Source organism: Lagopus leucura, unplaced genomic scaffold (genome assembly GCF_019238085.1).
Source record: "Lagopus leucura isolate 7727_CA_CO unplaced genomic scaffold, USGS_WTPT01 Super-Scaffold_100001, whole genome shotgun sequence".
In the NCBI taxonomy this organism is placed as follows: Eukaryota; Metazoa; Chordata; class Aves; order Galliformes; family Phasianidae; genus Lagopus; species Lagopus leucura.
This window is the reverse complement of record NW_024962262.1, coordinates 685,888-709,263: the sequence shown is the minus strand read 5'-3', so window position 1 is coordinate 709,263 and position 23,376 is coordinate 685,888. Positions and strand designations below refer to the sequence as shown.

The window sequence follows — 23,376 nt, the reverse complement described above, 5'->3', positions numbered from 1 at the left end:
ATATAATTATTTCAATTGCAATCACCTTAATTTCCATGGTAGGAACAACAACATCCTCCAGGTTCTTCAGTTTAATAATTGGCTGGTCAGCTGGAATACTTATTCCTCCTGTAATTAAATGGAATTCATACCTTTATACTTAGAATTATAAACACACATTTATGAAAAGCAGTTTACACTGCTTTCGGGACCCAAAATCCCACTGCATACTTCTGTTCTGAGCTGATGAAGATGACCACAGCACAACTGGAGTTTTCTGGAGCTTAATACTCACAAAGTCCAAATCTTACAGTGTAAGCAATGCCTACAACCTTTAATCCAAGCTAAATTCTACATTTAAAAAAAGCAGGGCAAAATGTTAGCACACTACCTCCTTTAACAAAGTATCAGTATCTAGATTTTTTTTGTTGCTGAAAAACATGTGTAACACATATCTTCACTATTGAAAATGAAAACCATCAAATCATTTTTTCATGACTTACCTCTTTGGGCTTTCCATGGAGTAGCATCTACATTTGCTAACGTGATGTAAGCATCACAAAGCGCTTCTACATCTCTAACCATGTGAGCTCTCCTTTTTCTTATGATGTTGATTATATTTCTAGCTGCCTCCATTCGGTCCTTAAATATAAAAACAGAAAAGTATAAAAATCAGATATTGCAAATGACACTTGGTTCAACTAAAGATGCATAATAGCAAGCAGTTACTTAAGTACACTTCAGATCCATTGTATGAAAACATAGAAAACTGCAGTAACTGACAGCTCTGTTGATATGAGCTCAGATAAAGAGAAAAATTGAATATTACTGTGGGCAGAAATGGAGCAAGTCTGTCCAGTCAGAGTGCAAGAAAACAACAAAAATTCTTCAGAAAAAAAGGGACAAGGTGGTTTTGGATGTTCTTTCCTCATATTCCTGCTTCCATTGCTTACTCCCAAATGAAGTAGAAGCCTGAATACGAGGGAAGAAATATGACCACGTGTCCCTTCTGTACCTAATGTTGTCAGACTTAGTTCAGTTTAGAACAGGCCTACTCCGAATGGTGGGATAACCAAAGAAAAAACAGCCACATACAAATGTGGTGAAAATTTGTATCAGGAGAGGGGTAGGAGGGTAATGACAAACAATTGTTACAGTGAAGAGGGAGAAAAAGGGCATTAATCCAGACATGAGTTGGTTCCACAGGCAGGTACCAATAAAAATTAAGTAATCACAAAATTATTATGAAGCTGCAGTTCAGCATTACATATCACCATGGCTTTTAACATTAACATCATATAAAGAAACAAAAGCACTCTACATAAGGTTGAACACTTTGAATAGATGTTACTACTTAAGGCTCCTTTCAGTATCAACTTTCAACAACAGATATACTCAAGCCCCTACTTAAATAACAAGTAAAGGACATTTATCACAAAATGCTATGCTATAACTGGGGGTTATTTATTGCAGGAAATGTTAACCTTGCTTTATTCAGCTTTAGTAATAGCCTATTTCAACAGTAGTAATCACTGCATACACAAAGAAAGTTCTACTGTCACAAAAAACAAAAAAAACCTTTTTTCCTCTCAAATTTTCTTAACAAAAGTCAGCTGCTGAGCTCTACAACAAAATATTCATTAAAACAAATAACAGAGATATTTATTACAAGACTGAATGTGATTAATAGAATTTTTCACAGTTACCACATCAAGTTGTGAAATTTCTTTTGGTGCATTTTTAATCAACTTATTTATTCTTTTTGCATCTGTTTTTGTCAGGAGTTCATCTTTGTTAGCATTTGCCAAGGCCAGTATTATAAACAAAGTGTGATGTGGGTGATCCAGTGAAATCCTGGACATCAGCTGTCAGGGAAAAACAAGAAGATTCCATTATTGAAAAGTGTACGGGAGAAAGAAAAATTAATTAATTAACAGCATTAGTTTTTTAAGCTTCTAACACTCTCCATGAGAAATAAAGAATAGGAATCACTTAGACATTACCTCCACAATGGTAATACATTCATAATGCATTTCTGTATCTGCATAGGACTAGTTTTATACAACAACAAAACCAACGATGTAACAATGTAAAAATCCCAATCTTCTCCCTCCTTGATCCCTCCATGCATCACTCATTTCAATCAGCACTTATCATGTCCATAACTCATTGGACTATGACTGCACAAAGGAAGATGCATATTGTTTAGGAGAATGTACCACTACATCTATCAAAGTATCTTCAGAAACAAAAACGATGAATTACATTATTCAGAACTTCATGAAATCCTAGACCTCCCATCATCTTGGTTCCCATTCGAGCAGCCAGCTGGTACATCAGAGGCAAAAACTTGTAAGAAGGGATTTTCTCTGCATTTTTCTGTAGTGGAGAAAATTCAGTTAAAAAGTTGCATTAAACACCAAAAAGTATCATAATCATAAAATACCAGGGAAGGGGGAGACATCCTGGTTTTGTTTGTTATATTTAAAGAGTAATCATTGCTGTGTGACCAAATGGCAATCCAGCGAGCATCACAGCACCTTGGTTCATGTTCCTAGGCCTTGGTGACAAACAGTTCTTGCTGTTCTATTAGAGCAGAGCTTAGACACATTAATTCAGAATACCCTCAAATCTAGATTCACTAATTAAAAAACAAAGACAACAACAAAAAAAAACCTTACAATCTAGCTTAAGACAATAAATAACTGGGTGTTAGAAGTACAACTAAAGGAAAACTTACTATTCTCCAAAGTTAATTATAAGACAAAATGAAGCAACAAATTCCACAGACCTGTTACAAATTCAGATCATTCATTTAAGAATGAAAAGACATCCTGCATCACTGCAGAAATTACAGAACCAGAGAATGAAAACCTTAATAATCCTTGGTTACTGTGTTTTACAGAGAGCCTAAAAGAACATCCTTTCACGCAGAAGAGTGTACAATACATATCTCTAGAACAACATACTCACAGATGATGAAGAAAGACAATCGTAGTATACAAGGAATGTAAAGAGCAACACTGGAAACAGTGAAGGATCACGAATACATTTCATCCTACAGACATGTCAACTTTAAATGCTGCATTAAATTGAAATAAAATTAAAATGCAGTGAGAATGACAGCTGTCACTGATAAGCAACTCACTGATGAGCAATAATGACCAGAAAAGGCAGGTCTTGATGAAAAAGGTAAGGAAATACAAAGAAAAGCATACAGCACAGCACAATTCATCTTCTAGAAACAGGAGCAGAAGAAAGATGGATAATGAACGTAAAAGCATCCTCAGGAAAAACAGCAGGAGACGTACCTTCATCATCTCATTGACTCTGTCAACTCCAGAATTTTCAAGCCATAGGGAACACAGTCGGAAGATCCACATGTCATGTTCCTCTCCACTGAGCAAGCAGCTGATGTAGTTCTCCACTGCTTTACACAAGAAACGCTGACGATCCTCAGTTAGGGCATGGATGGCACATTCATCCAGCTCAAGCTCTCTCTGAACCTTCACTGTATATCTATGTGAAAACACATTATTTTTAAACAAGAAATTACTTCTCAATTAACTGACTGGGCTGTCCCTAGTTCTGCTGCTTACCAATTCCATTTTTTTTTTAACTTGTTTCATATGTACAAGCACAATGAAATAAACATCTATGAAATGAAATGGTGGAAGCTATTCCTGTGGTGCATCTCCAAACAAAGCCATCACTCTAAGTAAATACTTACTGTCTTTTCTCTTTTAATGATTTAATCTCAATCTTGGTATAAATGTGAATATCCAGTACAAATCATTTGTGTAAGAACTTCACTTTCCAACTGTTGAAGTTCAGATTTCACCACCTGCTTGCAACTGCTCTCACTTATTCTTTTAATAGTTCTACATTAAGATGAATTCTAAACTTTCACCAAATGTTTGATAGGAAAAAAATGTCAAACTCACTTATTTTTACTCTGTCAGATGGGGAATAAATGAATTCTGGCTCATGATCATTTGTACTTTTGAACTGTTGCAAAGCTCCTTGGCTTAGTTTTGGCCCACACCAACCAGAACTTTCCTAGACAATGTCCAAGCCCAGTTCAGTAACTAGAGGTAACGAGGATTACGGATTCAGCCATTGCTGTAGAGATGAGAGCCATGCTGTACCACTTGCTCAGACAGACAGAGAACTAGTAAAGATGAAACCTGTAGTAACCACCTCTCAGTTTGAATGCTCACCTATTGGTCTGAACTCTACGCTCCCTCAGGAGGCCAACCTCCTCCTTGGCCTTCTTCAGTAATGCCTGCTTATTTTCAAACTCTGAGGATTTCATGTAATTCTCAATTCTCTGGTACTGATTATCAGAGAAACGAGCCAAAGACAGGAAAGCCTTTGTCTTTCCTTTCTTCAGTTCATCACTGTTGTCTCCGTGGTGGCTTGCAGCAATTTCCACAGCCTAAAAGTGAAGTTACAATAACGGTAAGGCTGATAGTTGGCTACTGGACAATACCTGACCAAACTACTACAACAGAATGGAAGGGACTCCTGGAGGTCATCTTACCAAATCCTTCAAGCAGGGTTCAAGCAGGGCTACTTGCTTGTCTGAACTAATTGTGTTACTTAAGGATGCCTCTGATGAATATATATAAATACAAAATAAAATCTATCAGGCTACTTTTGTAATACAACCTATTTTTAGAGTAGCTAGGCATAAAGTTTTACAACCTTGTATCAAGACATGGTAAGAAAAAATAGAAAAATAGTCAAAAAGGGCAAAAAAGGAAGGGAATTGTATGTGAAAGGCACTGATACAAATTACCAGAGTGATGAAACAATGTAGAAAGTGAAAGAGAAAAGCAGCTACATACAGTTTTCACAGATTAGAAATAAAGAAAAGTGGGCAAATTAGACACATTAACAAAAACATTTCTGCTGTGGCTAAGATTTTTTTTAGGTGTCTGTACTTCGAAGCATGAGTGCAAGATTTTCCAGCACCTGGGATGAAACTGCTACAAATACAATCCCCATACAGTACATATGACCAAGCCAATGATCAGCCCCTGAAGGTGAAAAGATGAGAATGGGGTGGAAGGAAAAAGGCAAACATTATAAGTCATTATCACTTCTAAGACAATACTAATAGATATTTCACTGTAAATTCTAAAAACCATATTGTGAATACTTCATATGATTACAACGTTACATAATGCTATCTGAAACTATAAGGTTTGTTTGTTTTTTTTTTTTTTTTAAAACTAAGAAACTGTAGTTTTGACCCCTCAAAAATAAAGGTTGAATTGTAAAATGTACTTGACACTGTAACAAAATATTCTACAACAGCATTTATCCCAAAGACTGAGCATTTCAAAGACTGAATGCACCTTCTCTAAGTATTTCTGCATGATGACCGTAGGGTTTTCCAAACATGTTTCTGCTAACCAGGTCCCACATAGCCTCAGACACTCTGTATACATCAATTTCAGGTGAGGATCATTCTCCACCTTTACAAAAGCAAATTTGGGGAGAAAAAAAAAGAAAACAAGGCATCAAATGAAAAAACACTGACATATTAGGTAGGCAATTTATAAAGCTTTTAACTCCTCTAAACATAATTCAGTCACTTAGGTCTACTACATGCAATGCATCCACATTGCCACTTACTCGCCACATACATAGTAGTCAATAATTTGAATCACATAAGAACAGTACATACTTTAAAATATCTGGCAAATTGAACAATGAAAAGCACAGCAATAATAATGAAAATGAACAAAAACAAAATAAATTCAGAACTGTTTCCAGAACAGTTATTTCTAAAATACCCATTTAATTTGAACAATCACTGTGCACAACGTAGGAAGGATCAGGTATTGTGATAACTATATGTGATCGTTACATTTTTCAGGCAGACATGTGTGTGGAAAATTGGTTAAAAAGTGCTCTGAAAAGATGATGGAGTAGATTTCCAATGGAATTCCCTGCAGATTGTAAGCTCAGCTTGAATTCTACAGCAGGACAAGTTTCCAAAATATGTGTATAGGACACATATTAAAGACTACCTGCATGAGGTGACAACACTGACCATAACAAGGTGATGAATATCACAGACTATATATCCACACAATAAGGACAAAGGATAAAACAAAGGATGAAATCTCTGTCCTGTAACAGAAGATGTACAGTATTCCCAACATAATATACTTAAACAGTTTTGCTTGGACATTATTGCATTTAATAACTGGCACAGAACAAGAAGATACACTTCTATCAGACAGCATTGTACAAAACATGATAATTTGCTTTAATCAAGGGAAATTGATATTAATTGATATCTGAATTTAAATAGCTATAAATCTCACAGTGGTGGCTCTGGAAGTTGAACTATGAATTCTGACACTTGCCACTCCAATGGATTCCCTCTGAAATCCCTTGTTACAATTTGCTAGTACAGATTTTATTTTGCTTTCACACATCCTGAGACTGAAAAGAACATTTTATAATATTGCAGATGGCCTTTTTATTTTATTCCAAGAGAAAACCACAGATAGGATTTTAAATAAGTTAATTTCCTTTAGATCTCACATTACACAGCACATACCTGAAACCAATTTGCATCTAATTTTTTTATCAACTCTTTCAGAATATTCAGTGCAAGGCTCTCTTCCTTTTTAGCCCAGAAAACCTGAGCTTCTTCTAGCTGCCATTCAGAAACTCCATATTGTGTGGGGTTGTGTTGTTTGATCTGAAACATAGCTCTTTCTGGAAGCTGGGAAAAAAAACAGTTAATCAACAATTCTTTAAGTCAAATACATGGATTTTTGTTTTGCTTCTACACTTCATCTTAATTTGTTCTGTATGTGCAGCATATTCTGTCTATCTAATGCTAAGTATACGTTTCGATGAAAGAGATGAAGCAATCTTTCCACAGACTTGAACAAAATCCCAATTTGCAACAAGAACAGAATTGAACTTCACAAACCCCCACATGAAATATCAACGTGAACCTTTTAAACGTCACACAGCTTGAAAGGCCCAAAAGTATGTCCCCAAACTTATACATGACCTACAGCACTGAAAAGATTGGAATGGCAGTGTTTTCAGAAACACACTGGCTCAGCATGTCAGAACCTTTTAAACCTCCCCAGATATAACACCTCAATTTTAATATATTTTTTTTTCTATAATTAAAAACCAAAGTAAAAAACATGAACTCCTATTTAGGCTCATACAGGACACTCCTCAGCATAGTGTCAGTAGCTGGGTAGGCAAGAGATTTTAAAAAACATTAAGAAGGTAATTTCCCAAACAATTCTAGAGGCACTGAGTAAACTGCTCTATTTTATGAAGTCAAAGACTTCTACTAATTCATTATTCACTGAAAGATCAAGAAACGTTCTGAAAGCAAATTTTAATGTACTTCCTCATACTAGTAAATCATCTTCACAGGTTATACATTTAGCTGGAACTATTTCCTACAGAAATTTCCTACATTCAAGGATAGGGATGCTCTATAAGTTATGGCTGAGTTACTATTCCAGATGCATTAGCTAGAATGAGCCAGAGTTTTCAGCATGAGCAGCTGCAGAAACCATTACTGCAAATCCCACTAGGCCATTCACAGAGATATTTCACACAGTACAATGGTGCTGCCAGGATATAAATCCTCAAAGATAACACTATAGAAACAGAAGCAATAGACTTCTTTCAGCAGTCTTAATGTGGAAAACCAGAACAATATTGTGCAAGTGAAAAAATGGATACAGAAAACTCTACAAAAGAAAAGTAATAGAGTCATAGGAAAATTCTTTGATAAAAATTTCATTTTAATATTATCTTCTTCAGCAAGTGGCTTATGGCTGTGAGCAAAAGTTAAAAAATATGCCAATAAATACACTGAATAAGTTCTACATATTTTAAGTCTCCAAAAAGTCAATTCATTGAAAAAACTTAGAATACAGTTTAATGCTGTTGAAAAATCAAGTTATTTTACAAACTGGAAAACTACACATCCATCACTAACTTTTCCTGGAATTTGTTACCTGGGTATTATTAGCAGTTCTTGCCAATTTAGAGAGCTCCATGAGATGTTTGGTGAGAATGTCTTTAATACATTCTCTTTTGGCACTTTCATGCTCCTTTTCAAGCAAGATCTCCAAAATTACAGTGCGCAGAGCCATGACAGGTTCCTGGAAATGGAAGTCACTGTCCTCAAGAAGCTGGGACTGTCTCTGCCATTTCAAATAAATATCATTCAGTTGCTGAGTTGTAGCAGGTCTGCAGTCATTACCAAAATGGAAAAGACCTGTTATTAATTCTTGTTCTGAATATTTGTGAGATGCAAGACAAGTAACAACAGTAAACTAGAGAGGCACTTCACAATCTACAGTTCAAAACCAAGAAACAGCCCAGAGAATCCCATTGTAAACAATGTTGATGAAATTGTTTTGAAAACCATCAGCAAAGTGAATCACATGCACACAGTCACTGGACTACTTGAAGAACTCCCATTTTGCTCTACAGGTCACATACTGATTAAAATAAGAATAAATTCAAATTCTGTGGCACTGTAGCAGTATAGGTTTTCATTGTACGTACGATTTTCTAAGTTCATTAAGTGCAAATACAAAGGTTCTTAGTAATCCTGACACACTAACTCACAGGAGAACGCCTGTAAAACAACCAAACTGATACAACTACGACAGAAGAAAGTGTGATATTAATTGGCCCTATCAAAAAGCAACGTTAAGTATCTAGAATGCTGATTGCAATACTGGTTCATGACAAAAGTGGTTCAGATTGAAGCAATTTTCAATAGAATCCCAGGGAGAGAATATTCAGTTATTTCAGCAGACAAGAAATTAGGAGGCCGGCTGCTGCCCTGAGGTGCACCAGGGAACTCAAAACAAAGGAAAGAAAACTGATTACAATACAATATTGGCACAGTACCAAACAGCTAAAACTAGACCACAAAAAAATTTCAGTCTGGAAACAGAAAATATCTGTATTTGTGCTCCCATTCTTAAGCTAACATCCATAACTTTTTAAGGTGGAGTGTGAAAAGTTTAGGAATAAAATTTGGTAAGGTTATTTTAAGCTGTGTACTAGATCTAATTATCAAAATTCAGAAAACTGAAAAAGCAGTACAAAACAATGCTTTAAAGATACCTGGAAAATAGCAGACCTATATTTTCCAGCTCTCCAATGAGCTGTAATCTGCAAAGACTTGGATATAATGTATACACAGACTCGAGACTGCCTTTGCACAGCTCTTCCACTTCATTCACCCTATGGATGTAACAGAGAAATAGCAATATTTTTTAAAATTGGTAAGTTTTCAATATCTACAAAGAATTCCAAATAACCATGACATAATTTCCATGCAGTGAACAGAAATTAAACAGCAAATATAATTTTGTAGTACTGTTAAGAAAAAAAGCAAAAAAGTTTGACAATAAATGAAAATATGATAAATATAAACGAAGCATATGGAATAGCTGACGTGGCAAAAAAAACAGTCAGAATCTAGATCTATTCAAGAGGACTGCTAAATAAGGGATACATAGCATTGGAAAAATATCTCTAATTAACACTAAAATTACATATGCACAAATTAAAAAACAGAAATTAATTTACAGTCCAGAACAGCTAATTTTATTCTGTGAATGAGTATTAATTGAAACCCACAACTGTTTTTATAAAGAACCTGTGACTACAAACAAACACACATGCACACACACACACACGCACATATACTCTCTCCATCTCCTTCTGTAACAGCAGAATGTTGACACAACTGGGTTTTTTTTTGCTTTGTTTTTACCTGGCAACCTTAAGAGTGTCATAAAAGGTAGAAAATTCTTTATCTCGTAAGGATTGAAGAGCACCATACAATGATTCATGGTACCCTGATCCACCAGTCTCATTCCTTAAAAAAACAAAACAAAAACAACATAAAATTAGGGGGAAATCTATGTAAAGGAGTCAACTTTGTCTCTATGATTTTATGAGAACATTATCTGGCTGGATGAGCTCCTGTTTCACATTCCAAAAAATTATAATGCAACCTTCTCAATGTCAAAGAAAAAACAGAGTTCATATTATATTCACAGTACTATACAAAACTGGGAAAGCCTGATTAACCAAAGGGCTGCACAGCCAACCCAGAGTGACCTCTACAGACTGCAGAAGTGAGCTGACAAAAACTGTATGAAGTTCAACAAGGAGAAGTGCAGAGTCCTGCACCTGTAGAGAGCAACCCCAGGCTCCAGGACACACTGGAGAATGCTCAGCTGGAAAGCAGCTCTGCAGAAAAGGGCCTGGGAATCTTGGTGCACACCAAGCTGAACATGAGGCAACGACGTGCCCTTGCGATTGAGAAGAACAGAGGTATTCTCCACTGCATTAGGCAAAAGTAACACCAGCAGGTCAACGGCAGCGATACTTCTCTATTCAGTGTTGGTGCCTGCACCTGGAGTACTGTGTCCAATTGTGCAAGAGAAACATGGACATACTGGAAGAAGTCCAACAAACAAAGGGCCACTAAGGTGATGAAGGAACTGATGCACCTGAAGATTCACCTCCCTGAGCCTCCTTTGCTCTAGGCTAAATAATCCCAATTTCCTCAGCTGTTTCTCATAAGACTTGTTCTCTAGATTCTTCACAGCTTCACTGCCCCTCTTTCAACACTCTCCAACAACAGGGAACGGCTGTTTACAAGGGTGGATAGTGATAGGGGGAATGGCCTTAAGCTGAGACAGGGGAGATTTAGTTTAGATATTAGGAGGAAGATTTCCACTCAGAGGGTGGTGACACACTGGAACAGGTTGCCCAAGGAGGCTGTGGATGCCCCATCCCTGGAGGCATTCAAGGCCAGGCTGGATGTGGCTCTGGGCAGCCTGGTCTGGTGGTTGGTGACCCTGCACATAGCAGGGGGTTGAAACTCAATGATCATTGGGGTCCTTTTCAACCCAGACCTTTCTAGGATTCTGTGAAAAGGACAATCACTTCCCTGGTTTTACTGGCCACACTATTTCTGATACAAGCCAGGATGCAATTAGCCTTCATGGCATGAAGGCATGAATTGCTCCTTAAAATCAAGTAGCCATGAATCAAGATTTGTTTCCTTTTTATTTCTTGATAACATTTCAAGGCTTAGTGATTAGTATCTTTCCCACCAGTTTACAAACTAAAAAAAAAAAAAAAAAAAAAAAAAGTGCATATCTCTCTTACACAATTAAGACATCTGCTCTCTGCACAAAAATAGAAAATTTCACTTCACTTAGGAAGAATGTTAAGAGATATGAACAGACAGGAAGTAACTAAAGTTAATACAAAATGAAGTACATATAAAATACGTCTAAGTGAGAATGATGGCATTTTAGTTCAATGATTAAAATAAAGTAGGTGATCTCCATCACTGAAATTATAATCTAACGTCTTCTGTTTGCTTGGAACTGAAACCACTGTCTTTCAGTCAAGAAACTGAAAAAATAAGTTGGTTTACTTGACAGATGAGATGCTGTCCCACTGCATATTCCTCCATGCTGCCTGGTAGCGTATTTCCTGTAGTTCTGCACACCACTCAGTGTTTTCATGTTCCAGTCCTTTTAAATACATGGAAAGAGTGTGGCAAAGCCCAAAATTCTGCAAAGCCTGCAATTAACAAAGTTAATGAACTTTGCTTTTCCTCCTCTGACAATATGAATTGCTTTTTTTTTTTAAAGGATTTGTTTTACCTTTGGTAACAAAGAAACCTTTGCTAGTAAGGCAGAACCATAAACATTTCTCAACTCAGCACAAAAACCTTTAATAAGACAGCTATTAATCACATTATCAACACCTGCAAACTTGGAAAATGGTTTATTACTACTGTCACTGGCAGTCTTTGAAATAAAATTTTCATGATGTGTATGAAATGAACCATCTGTTCATGTTCCTCCATTCCATTATTCCTGTGTAGTAAGCCAAAATTCACTTCACTGTTTTTTCCTGGGGAAGAAGTTTCCTACAACTGTTTAATTCCTATCCACTTGAAGGCCATGATGATATTATAATTGTGATCACTAATCCACATTATATGCTTAGCCAGTATGAATTGGCTAACACTGTGGAAGTTTAATAGTGATACTAAATAGTTAGAAAATAACAGGAAAATTAAATGAAGCGTAATGCAGACATTTATGTTACTACAGAAGTGGTGCAAACATTTTTAGGACAAAAAAAGCAAAACATATTTTAAGTCATCAAAACAAGACAACATCAATTCCACTTATTGATTTCATACAAAATACAATTTTCAATAAGATGGTAGCCATAATGTAGAGGTTTAAAGAATCAGATGGAAAAAATAACCAATTACTTTTTATATTCCATCATTTTAAGAGCTGCCCAAAATTTGTATAAAATAAAATATATTTTGAAATGCTTCACAAAGTTCATGATCCAAGATAGAGATTATCTATCTTGGTCACTCACTTGGGTGAGTGACAAAAGGACAGTAAGTGTGGTTGTTTTCAGGACAAACACTGATTTGTCTTACATTATATAGTTTGGCTACCTATAAAGACAGAGGATCTCAATCACCAAAGAGGTCTCTTTAAGTCATAAAACAACCTTGTTTTTTAGTATGAATGACCAAATACAGTGGATATCAATTCCTACATTCATTTCCTGTTAAAAAATAAAATTACCTCTATTATCCCTGCTTGGCGAGTAGATGGAGAGAGGGCTGCCTCAAGGTCATATGTTAGAAGGGCTTTATCCCATACTGCTTCATGCTCATATGTTCTTATCCTATTGTAAGTTAAAGTTTTAAATTTAAGTTCCTTACTGAGAAATGAAACCAATGACTTCAAGGAACATAAGATCATTAACAAATTATACCGTGCTAATGGCTGTAACATTCTTCCTCCACCACAACCATAGAGACTGTCAGGCTCTCCAATACTTTTGTATATGTCCATGAGAAGGTCCTAAAAAGTACACCATAAAATAAAGAGTTACCTTTCTTAAAAGTAGTTCAAGTGAACTTTACACATACCACGTACATTCATAAACACAGGTCCCTTCCATGTAACATGTTGTTATCATTGCTTAATTTTCTTTTATGCAATATCTCAGTAATATCACTAAAAGAGAAGTTTGTAGCATAGCAAATCTTGAAACTAGGTAAAGCTCTAGAATAATGAACTAAGGAAAAAAGTATCCTCAACTAGGATTTTATTAAGTAAGATTTGTATGAGATTATACTTCTGCTGTTACTACAACTGCTACACCAGCTCACTGATTTGTAATTAGCATTTCTCTATGACAAAACAACGATGTTCTATTTGGCTGCTTACCACCCTAAGGTCAAAGTCTGCTTTGCTGTCATTGAAAATTTGCCACCTAGCGAGTGTTCCATGTGAACAAGCACTGCATTTAACATGTCTGTCAAGGCCATTGAGTTCACTCTGAGAACAGGCAGAATTTTCAAACATAGTTTTTCAAGTTCAACTAGACCGGCTGTTAGCTCAGATGAGACTTACTACTATGTTTATATAAGAGGCCCAAAGATTATTAAGGACACGTATGTACCTGTAAACTTATGCCAGTTTCTTTACTTTTTTCATTCAAGATAGCAATAGTTGATTTTTCACTTTCTTCTTCAAATGTCAAACTTTTAGCTGCTTTAAAAGAAGACCTACAAGAAATGTTTGAACTGGTAAATTTCATACAAAGAATTAAAGAAATGATAAAAGAACATGTCAGAATTAAGGCATGTGTATGAAATGCAAGACCACTTATGTTATCTTTCCAGGTTATTCAAAACAGCTCTTACCAGAATAGGAAAATAGATCAACCGAATTTAGAAGATTTCAGCATCAGGGGTGGTTTTTTTTTTTTTTGCTCGGTTGGTTGTTTTTTTTGTTTTCTTTTCTTTTTGGGAAGTACATAAAGTCTAATTTTTATTAAATCAAATTGATAATTTGCTTTTGTGATTGCCTGAAGCAAGAATGCTCTCCTCAGTGAAAGAGTAGAAACAATCATAGAATCCCTTAAAACCATACTCTTGTTACATGTTCTCTGACTTGGAGTTATTTGCGGGCAGAACCAAGCTAGTAAATTAGTTCCGTATTTGGATCTTGCTATGGCAGAAGTCAAAGATAATTGTGCATTATGTAAGAAAGCTCCCTCTACATGGATCAGTATAGGATCAGTTCCACACTAGAAATTATGAAGTTAAAACTACATAATTCTGGACATAGTTCTGTAGTTTTTTTCTCCTCTTGCTTCAGTTTTGGACATAATTGAACCATTGGTACACTACTAATTACTAGAAAGAAAACCTGAAAAGTGTTCCATTTAAAAAGTAAGATTAAGTTCAGTATTAGCTTTAGCCAACTTCCTCCAGAACACACAAACATTTCCTGCTTAATAATTACAATTACCATGATTGTGATTGCACCACATCTAGCAAACTTGCAAGGTTGGGATCACTTTGAAGCACTGGCAGAGATATTTTAAATGTCAGTACAAAAGCCTGAACATTTATTTTAAAGCTTCAGTGACTTTTCATGTAATAAAGCAACACTGGAACACACAAAACATGATCAATTTTACTAAACAGTTCAAGAAACCGCATTTCTCAAGGCTTACCTTTCTTGCTGTTTGTCTATGTTTATCTTGTCTGCGTAGATTTCTGCATAGAGCAGGGCTGTGAAGTGAGCAGCACAAGACTGTGCTGCTACAGCAACCTCAAGATAATTCAGATCTAGCCAGAAGCTGTCATCAAAAACTGTACCAGATCTGATTAAAAAAAAAAAAAGACTTTAATACTACTGCAAGAGGCCTTCTCTCTACCATTAAACAAAATAAATCCAGCTCAACTATAAAATCTTCCAAAGGCTAACATTACCTTAGTCTCCAAATCCCAACCTGATATCACAAAAAGTTTATCATATCAAAAGTTTTCAGAAAACTCTTTCAGCATAGTTAATGCTGTTTAAGGCTAGTCAGTTTATTCCATAACAAATATAAGGCCATTACTAAATCTGTATTCTTTTAAGAAACTTCTTTACCAGATTTTTCTTTCTTAATCTAGACCATCAACAGATCTTAAGACATAATTAAAGCTGAGCAATATTTTGGAAAGCCGTACATCACCTTTTTTGCCTCCTTAAGTAATCAACAACAGCAAGCATGGTTCGTCGAGATACTTTATCCAAACTTCTAAGAACATGGGTTTCTTGCTCTAGGATATATATTTCAAAAGAGAGAAAATAATGAACTTGCTTCAGAAGTGTCCTTTACATTGCTTTTATTGTCTCATTAAAATCATTTGCATAGAATCACATTTGAAGAGACATCTATCATTTTTTCACTCCTGTCCCTGAACTAACTGGAAGTTTATAAAAATTTGTTGCCTGTGTTCAAAAACATCCAAGGATACTGATCTAGTCCTTATGGCCATGCTAGGCAGAATCTTTAAGAAGAACCTTAAATATACATACTATTATTAAGCTAATTTACAGAAATCTTAGTGTAAACTGAAGCCTTCCCTTCACCTCTCCAGCAACCTGAAGCTTGTGTGACTTGCCTGTAAATACACGGTACAGACTCATTTCTTTAATGAAGGAGAAAGTTGAAAGACATGGCAGAGTAGCTACTGAACAAACAAAGAACATTAACATGAAATCACTGTGTTTGTGTCAAGTAAGGGCCAGGCTCAGCTAAGAGAAATACATGACTTCAGATCTTGAAAATCAGTTCAGTCATATTAGATCATTCCCACAGTCTAATAATGGAGATCTTTTTAGACAGATTTCTGCTCACTGCAAACACAATCTAATTTGAAAGGACAGTCATCAGCCAGTAGAAGGTACATTACAGTGAGACAGAGCAATTCCAAGTTACATCCCCAGGCTAAAAGACTAATAAATCTCAGTCTATTTCAATCTACCAAAACAGTACTTTCTTTCAATTGGAACTTACTGCCTTACTCAAACTCAGCTACAGTTCTTTTGGATTACAGCTTCCTTTCAATCTGCTGGAATGGAAAAGGCCTCTTTATGGAAAAGGCCTCTTTAAAGTATAGGGAGACCGACAGCAACATCAGGTAGATGTTCAAGCAAGAGTTAACGTTTACCTAAGGGGAAAATCTAAGAGAAAATTGCCTTTATTCATATTTTTTTGAGGAAGGCAGAAAATTAACTGCCATCTAGTAATTTTAAGACACAGTTCAAGTTTTAATGTAGCAGTTTATCATATCTGAATTCAGGAAGTAATAAACATTACTCAACTGAGAATAAGGAAAGGAGCTATAGAGAAGAAACAACTTGGGTCCTGCATGAAAAAGCTTCAAAATCACAGATATCTCTACTGGTCAAATAATTGGACAAAAGTTTTTAGAATTCTGTCTGCCTACAAGTGTGCATCATGTATTTGAAGTCAGAAGACAGTAACTTTTTCAAGACTAGAATTCCTCTTTCAGATGAAAAATATATATATATATTGCGACATTACCTGAGTCAGAATTTGGTGGTGTAGCAGATCTACTAGATGAGGCAAATCTGCAACAGGCAGTAAAAAACTTCCGTACGTGAACCGACAGCGTATTTCGCCAAGATTCGTTTGAATCATGAAGAAGGATATCATGAATCAGGTATGGAAGCAAAGTTTGACTCAAGTCCGTTTTCACCTAGAGTATAATTATGCACAGCAGTTGCTAAGAAAAGGAACCATAAGCCCATTTTTCTCAGGCTATAACCAAACTCAAGAGCCTAATGGCCATTCTTTCTTACTGAAAACTGAAATGGATCGATTCAGACACAAGACAGAAAACTATTCAAAACAAACACAAAATCCTTAAGAAAGAATAGGAAGTGTACAAAAATGTGTAACCCTCTATAGGGTTATACTACCCTTCTGTTAATATAATCATGTAGAGGTGATCTGATTATAATTCTCTCCCAAATATATATATAATATATATATAATATATATATAATTCTTCTCTCTCTGTATCTCAAGAATATATTTAATGAGTATCTGCAGCATCTGACCATATAATATCCAATTTACTGTTAAGCAAAAGTAGCAACATAATAGAAATTAGTATTTGATATCTAGTTGAGTAATCACATAATTTTGTGCATCACTGCCCACAGAAGTCTGTGTATCATTCAGCTCACCTCACACAGTGGCTTCATTAACTGGAGAACTTCATTTTGTACGCCTCCACTGTCCAGTACTGAACGGGTTAAGTTCTTGATCCAGGTTTCGTGACTTTCTCCCAGAGGAATCCACAGGTTTGTATCATCCAAAGCTTCTGAAGAAGCCTCTGAATCGTTTGCTGGCATTGCCAAAACCTAGAAGGAAAAAATATATGTTGCAAATATAAATAAATACATCATTTAAAAGGAAATACTGCAATCTGCAGAGGTTAAAACATATTAAATGTGGACTGTGCATGAATCCATTGATCAAGTTCTCTCATGCAAATGTAAAATTACACAAGAAAATCTGAAATAAAACTTAATGATAACACCAACAAGGCCATATTAGACACCACATTTACACAACTACAATAACACAACCTTTTTTCTGACCTACTTCCCACCAAACTTCTGTGTCAAACAATGGAATCCTGAGAAAGAACGTATTAGGTTACAAAGTAGGTAATCAGAAAATGCCTGTCTAGTGATGAAAGCATGCAGCTTTCTAACATCAAATTGGCAATTTCCTGCATAAAGTAATTCCAAATGCTAAAATAGAAATGAAAAACAGGCAGTGTACAAAAGCAACAGCATTTGCAATCAGACAGATGAAAAAAGACAGGCCCTGGATTCAATAAAATCCATTAAAAAAAATACTGACATTTGCTTTCTTTCATACTTATTTCTATGCTTTCTCTACCATTATATCATATACATAAGGTGTGTCAAAAGAAGTACCTTCTTCTTGGACATTCTGAAAGGTTGTAGATAGATTAACATGGGATCACCTTTATTTTTATAAACTTCCCAAAATTCGCTGCCAGAATTGGTGGCTAGTATGTTTTTCAAACAGGAAACAGCAGCAGATCTAACATCAATACTGAAAGAATAACACAGAGAATATTATGATTAATAATTTCTTTTGGCTGTTTTACTTTCAAAGTCACCTTTGTAAGTATGCAAGTCAAAGAATTCCATAATCTAGCAACACATATGTCTAATGAGACAAAGGTTGTGAATAGGGTATGTCATCCCTTATTTTGCTTTAAAGCAAAGCCTCAGTATTTACACTACCTGTTCTAACCTCTTCTGCACAAAAGAGATTCTAACTAAAGAATCTTTACTAGACAATTGCTGGCTTGACTGAATAAGTAATGTGAGCCTTGAGGAAGCACATGACTGGCTACCAGCAGGCACAAACCAAATGCATTTGCATATGCAAACAATATACAGCTGCATGGCTCCTATTAAACTTCGAACTAAATAAGCACTAAATAAATACACTCACCAATTATCTGTTAAAGCAGTATTTATTTGTGTTAACATTATGAAGACCCACTGAAGCTTTCTATCTTCAAGCAAGTCCACTGCTTTAGAATCCAGTGCGTTTTCAGCATGCTGAAGAGCTATGGTGGAGAAATCCATGGGACCTATTTCTCCCAAGCAACTTCCAACAGCCTCTGCAATGAAGGTAATTTTGTATTCTTACATACACTAAAACAAAGCATCACCCTAAAAAGTTGTGACAACTCAATCAGTATAAACCATTCCCAGAGCTGAGATTACCATGGGATAAAAGCTGCATTTATAAATAATCACTTGATAAGCTGTGTGATTAAAATCAAGTGTATAAGCGTTTAAGACTAATCAATAACACAGTTGTGTTTCCTAATTCAATCTTCTGACATGGCTCTGAATTTTCTTTAAATTCTGGATTTTGTTTGAATCAGACATAGATTTTTTTTTTGCTTGTGTCCAAATTACTAAGGGCAAAAGGTCAGAATCACAGCCAGCAGGAGAACCCAGTTTTCATTCCCAAAGAGGATGATAAACACATGATAGAAGCCTGTAATCACAGTAAGAATTACTACCTGTATTTTACTTAAAAGTGATGCATCAATGTGCACGACTGCATACAAGGAAAAAAACGACCCTGAAGACGTTGACAAAATCAAAAGGGACATTAATTTGCATTATAAAGGAACAAAATGTATTTCTTGCTCTTTCCTTCATACTCATCATGCTTCTTGAAAACACTTCCATCTTCTTCAACACTGCTTTTAACAATCAGAGCAAATAAAGAAAAAACTGAAGGTATAGGGTTGCATTTAACAAATCATCTGAGGAAAGATGGCGCAGGGGAGGCTGAAAGATACAGCTAGCAGAGATGCTGAAGAATGCTGTATGATACTGAAGTAAACGTGAGCTGCAATTAGCTGGCATTCATCACTTGTTAGTCTTTTAGACTAAAATATACATCAAGACAAAAGTTCTGACTATGTGTGTACAGAGCTGTTTTACACATCAAAACTGAGGAAACACTCCTTTCATGGAGGTAAGTCCCACTGGAAGAAGAGGGGATTTGGATTTTAGCTTCAGTCAAAATGCTTTTGGTGCTAATTTAAATGGTGAGGATCATTGTAGTGATACACGAGAGGCTTTAAAATGGACAACAACTGTTTTAATTTTCACTAAAATATGCCTTCCATATTTTCAGTTAAGTTCTCTTCCATCCTTCTTGCTGTTTTCAGTCTACTAATTAACCCATATACAGGCAGATGTCTCTATTGAGCATAGAAGAGACTAAGATCAAAACTGCTCAGAGTTGACATCATTCGTCAAAGCTGTTACAAACAGTGACAGAAAATAAGATACACCATTCTAACAAGGGAGACTTCCAACAACTAAGGCAGAATAGCAGTGGGAAGAAATGTTGAGAACTGCTGAAGTTTCAAATCTTGGCTTGCAATAATAGCCCTAGGAGATCTGTGGGACTAACAAACTTACCCAGCACTGCTTTTTCACCTGCATGATTAACTGCCATCTTTGACAGCTGCAGTAAGCTCACCACAAGCTTCACCATTACAGAATCTTCTGGTTTTTCTATCATTCGTACAGAAAAATAAAACAACAAAAACATTAAAATGTCATTTCTCTTGTTGTATAACTGCTGTCAGATAACTTAAACTGGTCTTGTACTGAAACAAGTGTTAACAGCTGCTCCCTATTCAGCTTCCTCATACCATTCAGCACTTCAAAGACCTATGTGTTACTGCTCAATCACTTTCCAAACTTACAAGGCCTAGATCCTAGATTATTCAGGCTCTGCTGTGATGCAAGAAAGCTTGCATCACAGCATGATGCTTGTTCCGTGAAAGTTCCATGTTCCATGAAAGCTTGTTATCCTATTACTCCCTTTTCAAGCAGAATTTTGAGACTGAAATAGTAAATTATACTCAAGATGTAGAGACATAACAACATTAGGAGAGACTACCGTTCTTCCTCAAATTTTACTCTGCCTTTATCTACAGTGAATAACATCAGCTTTTTTAAAATTTTCCAGTGAATCAGTAAAACAAGTAGATGAAGACTTGATGTAGAAAAGAAAAATGAAACGACCTTATTACAAACATCTGAAATCCAAAACAAAAAAGAACTGGGACTGTATTGAGAGCTGAAACAGAACACTGGGACATGGCAAGATTCAACTAAACTAAATCCAATCATTTTAAACTTCTGTGAGATTTACTTTCTAACATACTATGTCTTTCCAAAATCTAGCTTCATTACATTTAGAGGAGCAGGGAGATTTATATACAATAAAACTCATTAAGCAGCCATAAAACAATAGATTTATGCTGTACGCTACCCTAGTCATTCACAATCATATGTGATCCCACTCCAAGAGCTGGATGGGCATTTTACCCTGTTAGTCATATAACACTTCATTTAATATTCATAATACACTCTGCAAGAGGTGTTTCAGATTCTGCATCAATAATCTATGCTATTCTATTTCACATGTGAAATTATAATGAAGTTACATTGTTAAATATACAAAAACTAGGACAAATAATTCACTATCAAATTAGAATAGAGTTCTATTAATACGCATCTAAAACCAGACACAAAAGAAACAACACCCATCATCAGATATCTGTACCCTGAAAAATCTTCAGGAGGTCCTTCATCTGATCCTTATATTGTTCCAACTGTTTACGTAAATCATACAGTCCTTCAAGTCGTGTTGAGGGCAGTGAATCACAAACACTAACTGAGAGAAAGCGATTAATTTCCTGAAAAACAACATTTTGTTATAAGTACATTCAACATACAAATAAAAGCTATAAGTAAAGGAATGCTTCTCAGCAGTCCACAATATGGAAATTAATGCATGCAAGGTAAGGATGGAGACCTACAGTCTCTTACAGTTTCTGAAACAGGCAGTAAAAAAAAATAAAAAATCACATCTAATTTAGATCTGTCTCAACTATATATACAGCTCAAAAACTACTTTTCTTTCCAAAGTTTGTATTGAAAAACTACTGTCACGAGATATAATTTAAAATGTAGTTACCTCCAAAAGAGAATATGGCCCTTTACTGTATTTTATCTTCAGTTGAGTTGTTCGCAACTCTTCAAAAGCAGGGTATTCAGGAAAAGGATCTAAGCGTTTGATTGCTTGGTAGAGATATTCATTATCTTTATTGTCTATCACCAGGTACTTCAACAAGCCTAAGACCTGAACATAAAAAACAAAAGAAAAAAAAAGTTAAGCAATTTTGAGCCATAGCTCTTATTTAGGTTATAAAGTCTGCATTTCCCTCAGATCCAATAAACTGCAAACTGTACAAAAAAACTGCTAAGATAATTTATTTACATTATTAAAAAGTGTAAAATTTTTAGAGGCATGGGGAAATCACACATACTACTCTGAAAAGAAGTTTTTGCTATTGCCTGTTGCCTAACTGACATCAAAGAATTTATTACCACAGCCTGATCTTTTATCCTGCCTTTTGATTATGCTGATTTCAAGTATTGGTCAGCAACATCATCACAGCATTGGCTATGTTTCAGCAACACACTGCATCCAAGCACATTCTGATCTTACTGTGTCACAGAATCAGTAACCCGAAATCCTGAGAAAAGCCTAAAAATAACGATTTACTGCCCAAACCACTGAGTTCTGGCAGAATGTTTCATAATAAATCTATAACTTAAATAAATACTTGTATGCTGGACAACACAATCCTTCGAGAAGATGCTACTTTGTGCTTTACTCACTAACTACTCACTACCTACATAAATGACAACAGACAAGGGATAAATACAAACAACAGCAACTCAAACCTACCTGTGGCTGAATCTTAGGCTGGTCCACAGCAAGAGGTATCAGTGTTCCTACAATAACGTGAAGGTGGCTCTCCAGAGCATCATTGCAACACGTAACTGCTGTGTGGCAAACACGCTGAAGAAGATCACAACAGAGTGAAAAGCTGCGCACGGATACATCTCTAAAGACAGGGGGTCTGCCACAGGAAACAAAAAGCGAAATTAAAGAAACACAAATTGTCATTGTCTCAAGTATTAACCTATTATGAAACAGGGACAAAGAGAGGAAGAGGAGCAATACAACTAATCTTCGTGGGAACAACTGATTCTGAACTTAACAATTCAATCAGCTCTAACGATTTAGCTCAGGAGACACCTGGGAACCGAAACTCACAGAAGTCGACTGACTCACTTTAGTAAATGGAGTAAAGTGCAAGCAGAAGAATACATAATCAAAAGGAAAAATAACAATAATAATAAAAAGGCTTTCAATTATTTGTCAGAAGTTTTAATCTTAAATTCCAAAATTGTCAAAGAAAAGCAGTGGAAGTTCAGGAAATTTCAATTCCTTCTATCAATGAATTAACATCTAAGAATCATACAGATACAAAAGATTACAAGAACAAGAAAGCACAGATACAACATAGTGTGACTGTCACACTTACCTGCTGCTGATGTGGTGAATCAGGGTATAAATCACATCTCGGAGGACAAAAGCCCACGCACCTCCTAAACCATCTTTTATTTCTTTGAGTAATAGACTAACAAAGAAGTGATAAATTATAAGAACTCTGTGCTTCTTGTATATATTGTTTGTATCTGATGCATGCTTACAAAGGGCTAGCAGAATTTTCTGGAAAGAATCCTAGAAATAAACAGAACTATGAGTAAAATGATTATTCATAATGCCAATAGAAATATACTTTATAGCAAGAAAAAATTAAGTGATATATATACACACACACACACACACACATATACATACACATATATATAAACTAATTCCACTGGTTGGCAGTACTAATTTCTATGCTCACATGTTTTAGATAAACGCACTTCAGAAAGTTGTCTTCTTTATCTTATTTTTAGATTGTTTATGGATTGGCAA

At 35.6% G+C, this 23,376-nt stretch overlaps 1 protein-coding gene across 3 annotated transcripts in view; it reads right to left on the bottom strand.

The window, feature by feature from the left end:
* Positions 1 to 23,376, bottom strand: part of ATM (ATM serine/threonine kinase) — a 59,727-nt gene that overhangs the window by 8,031 nt on the left and 28,320 nt on the right. For 2 of the 3 annotated variants that reach the window (XM_042867104.1, XM_042867105.1), the window contains exons 29-55: positions 22,934 to 23,133; positions 22,291 to 22,465; positions 21,514 to 21,678; positions 21,100 to 21,232; positions 19,944 to 20,039; positions 18,445 to 18,616; positions 17,895 to 18,036; positions 17,133 to 17,309; positions 16,465 to 16,639; positions 15,106 to 15,193; positions 15,050 to 15,056; positions 14,599 to 14,747; positions 13,537 to 13,642; positions 12,844 to 12,932; positions 12,651 to 12,753; positions 11,465 to 11,613; positions 9,782 to 9,886; positions 9,127 to 9,246; positions 8,001 to 8,235; positions 6,560 to 6,727; positions 5,343 to 5,462; positions 4,200 to 4,417; positions 3,291 to 3,498; positions 2,245 to 2,358; positions 1,686 to 1,844; positions 483 to 621; positions 26 to 108 (exon numbers count right to left, since the gene is read on the bottom strand). In XM_042867104.1, coding sequence (XP_042723038.1) covers positions 26 to 108; positions 483 to 621; positions 1,686 to 1,844; positions 2,245 to 2,358; positions 3,291 to 3,498; positions 4,200 to 4,417; positions 5,343 to 5,462; positions 6,560 to 6,727; positions 8,001 to 8,235; positions 9,127 to 9,246; positions 9,782 to 9,886; positions 11,465 to 11,613; positions 12,651 to 12,753; positions 12,844 to 12,932; positions 13,537 to 13,642; positions 14,599 to 14,747; positions 15,050 to 15,056; positions 15,106 to 15,193; positions 16,465 to 16,639; positions 17,133 to 17,309; positions 17,895 to 18,036; positions 18,445 to 18,616; positions 19,944 to 20,039; positions 21,100 to 21,232; positions 21,514 to 21,678; positions 22,291 to 22,465; positions 22,934 to 23,133 — 3,795 coding nt within the window. Of the gene's footprint in view, positions 1 to 25; positions 109 to 482; positions 622 to 1,685; positions 1,845 to 2,244; positions 2,359 to 3,290; positions 3,499 to 4,199; positions 4,418 to 5,342; positions 5,463 to 6,559; positions 6,728 to 8,000; positions 8,236 to 9,126; positions 9,247 to 9,781; positions 9,887 to 11,464; positions 11,614 to 12,650; positions 12,754 to 12,843; positions 12,933 to 13,536; positions 13,643 to 14,598; positions 14,749 to 15,049; positions 15,057 to 15,105; positions 15,194 to 16,464; positions 16,640 to 17,132; positions 17,310 to 17,894; positions 18,037 to 18,444; positions 18,617 to 19,943; positions 20,040 to 21,099; positions 21,233 to 21,513; positions 21,679 to 22,290; positions 22,466 to 22,933; positions 23,134 to 23,376 lie in introns of all 3 variants that reach the window. The other variant, XM_042867106.1, reaches the window with a different exon arrangement.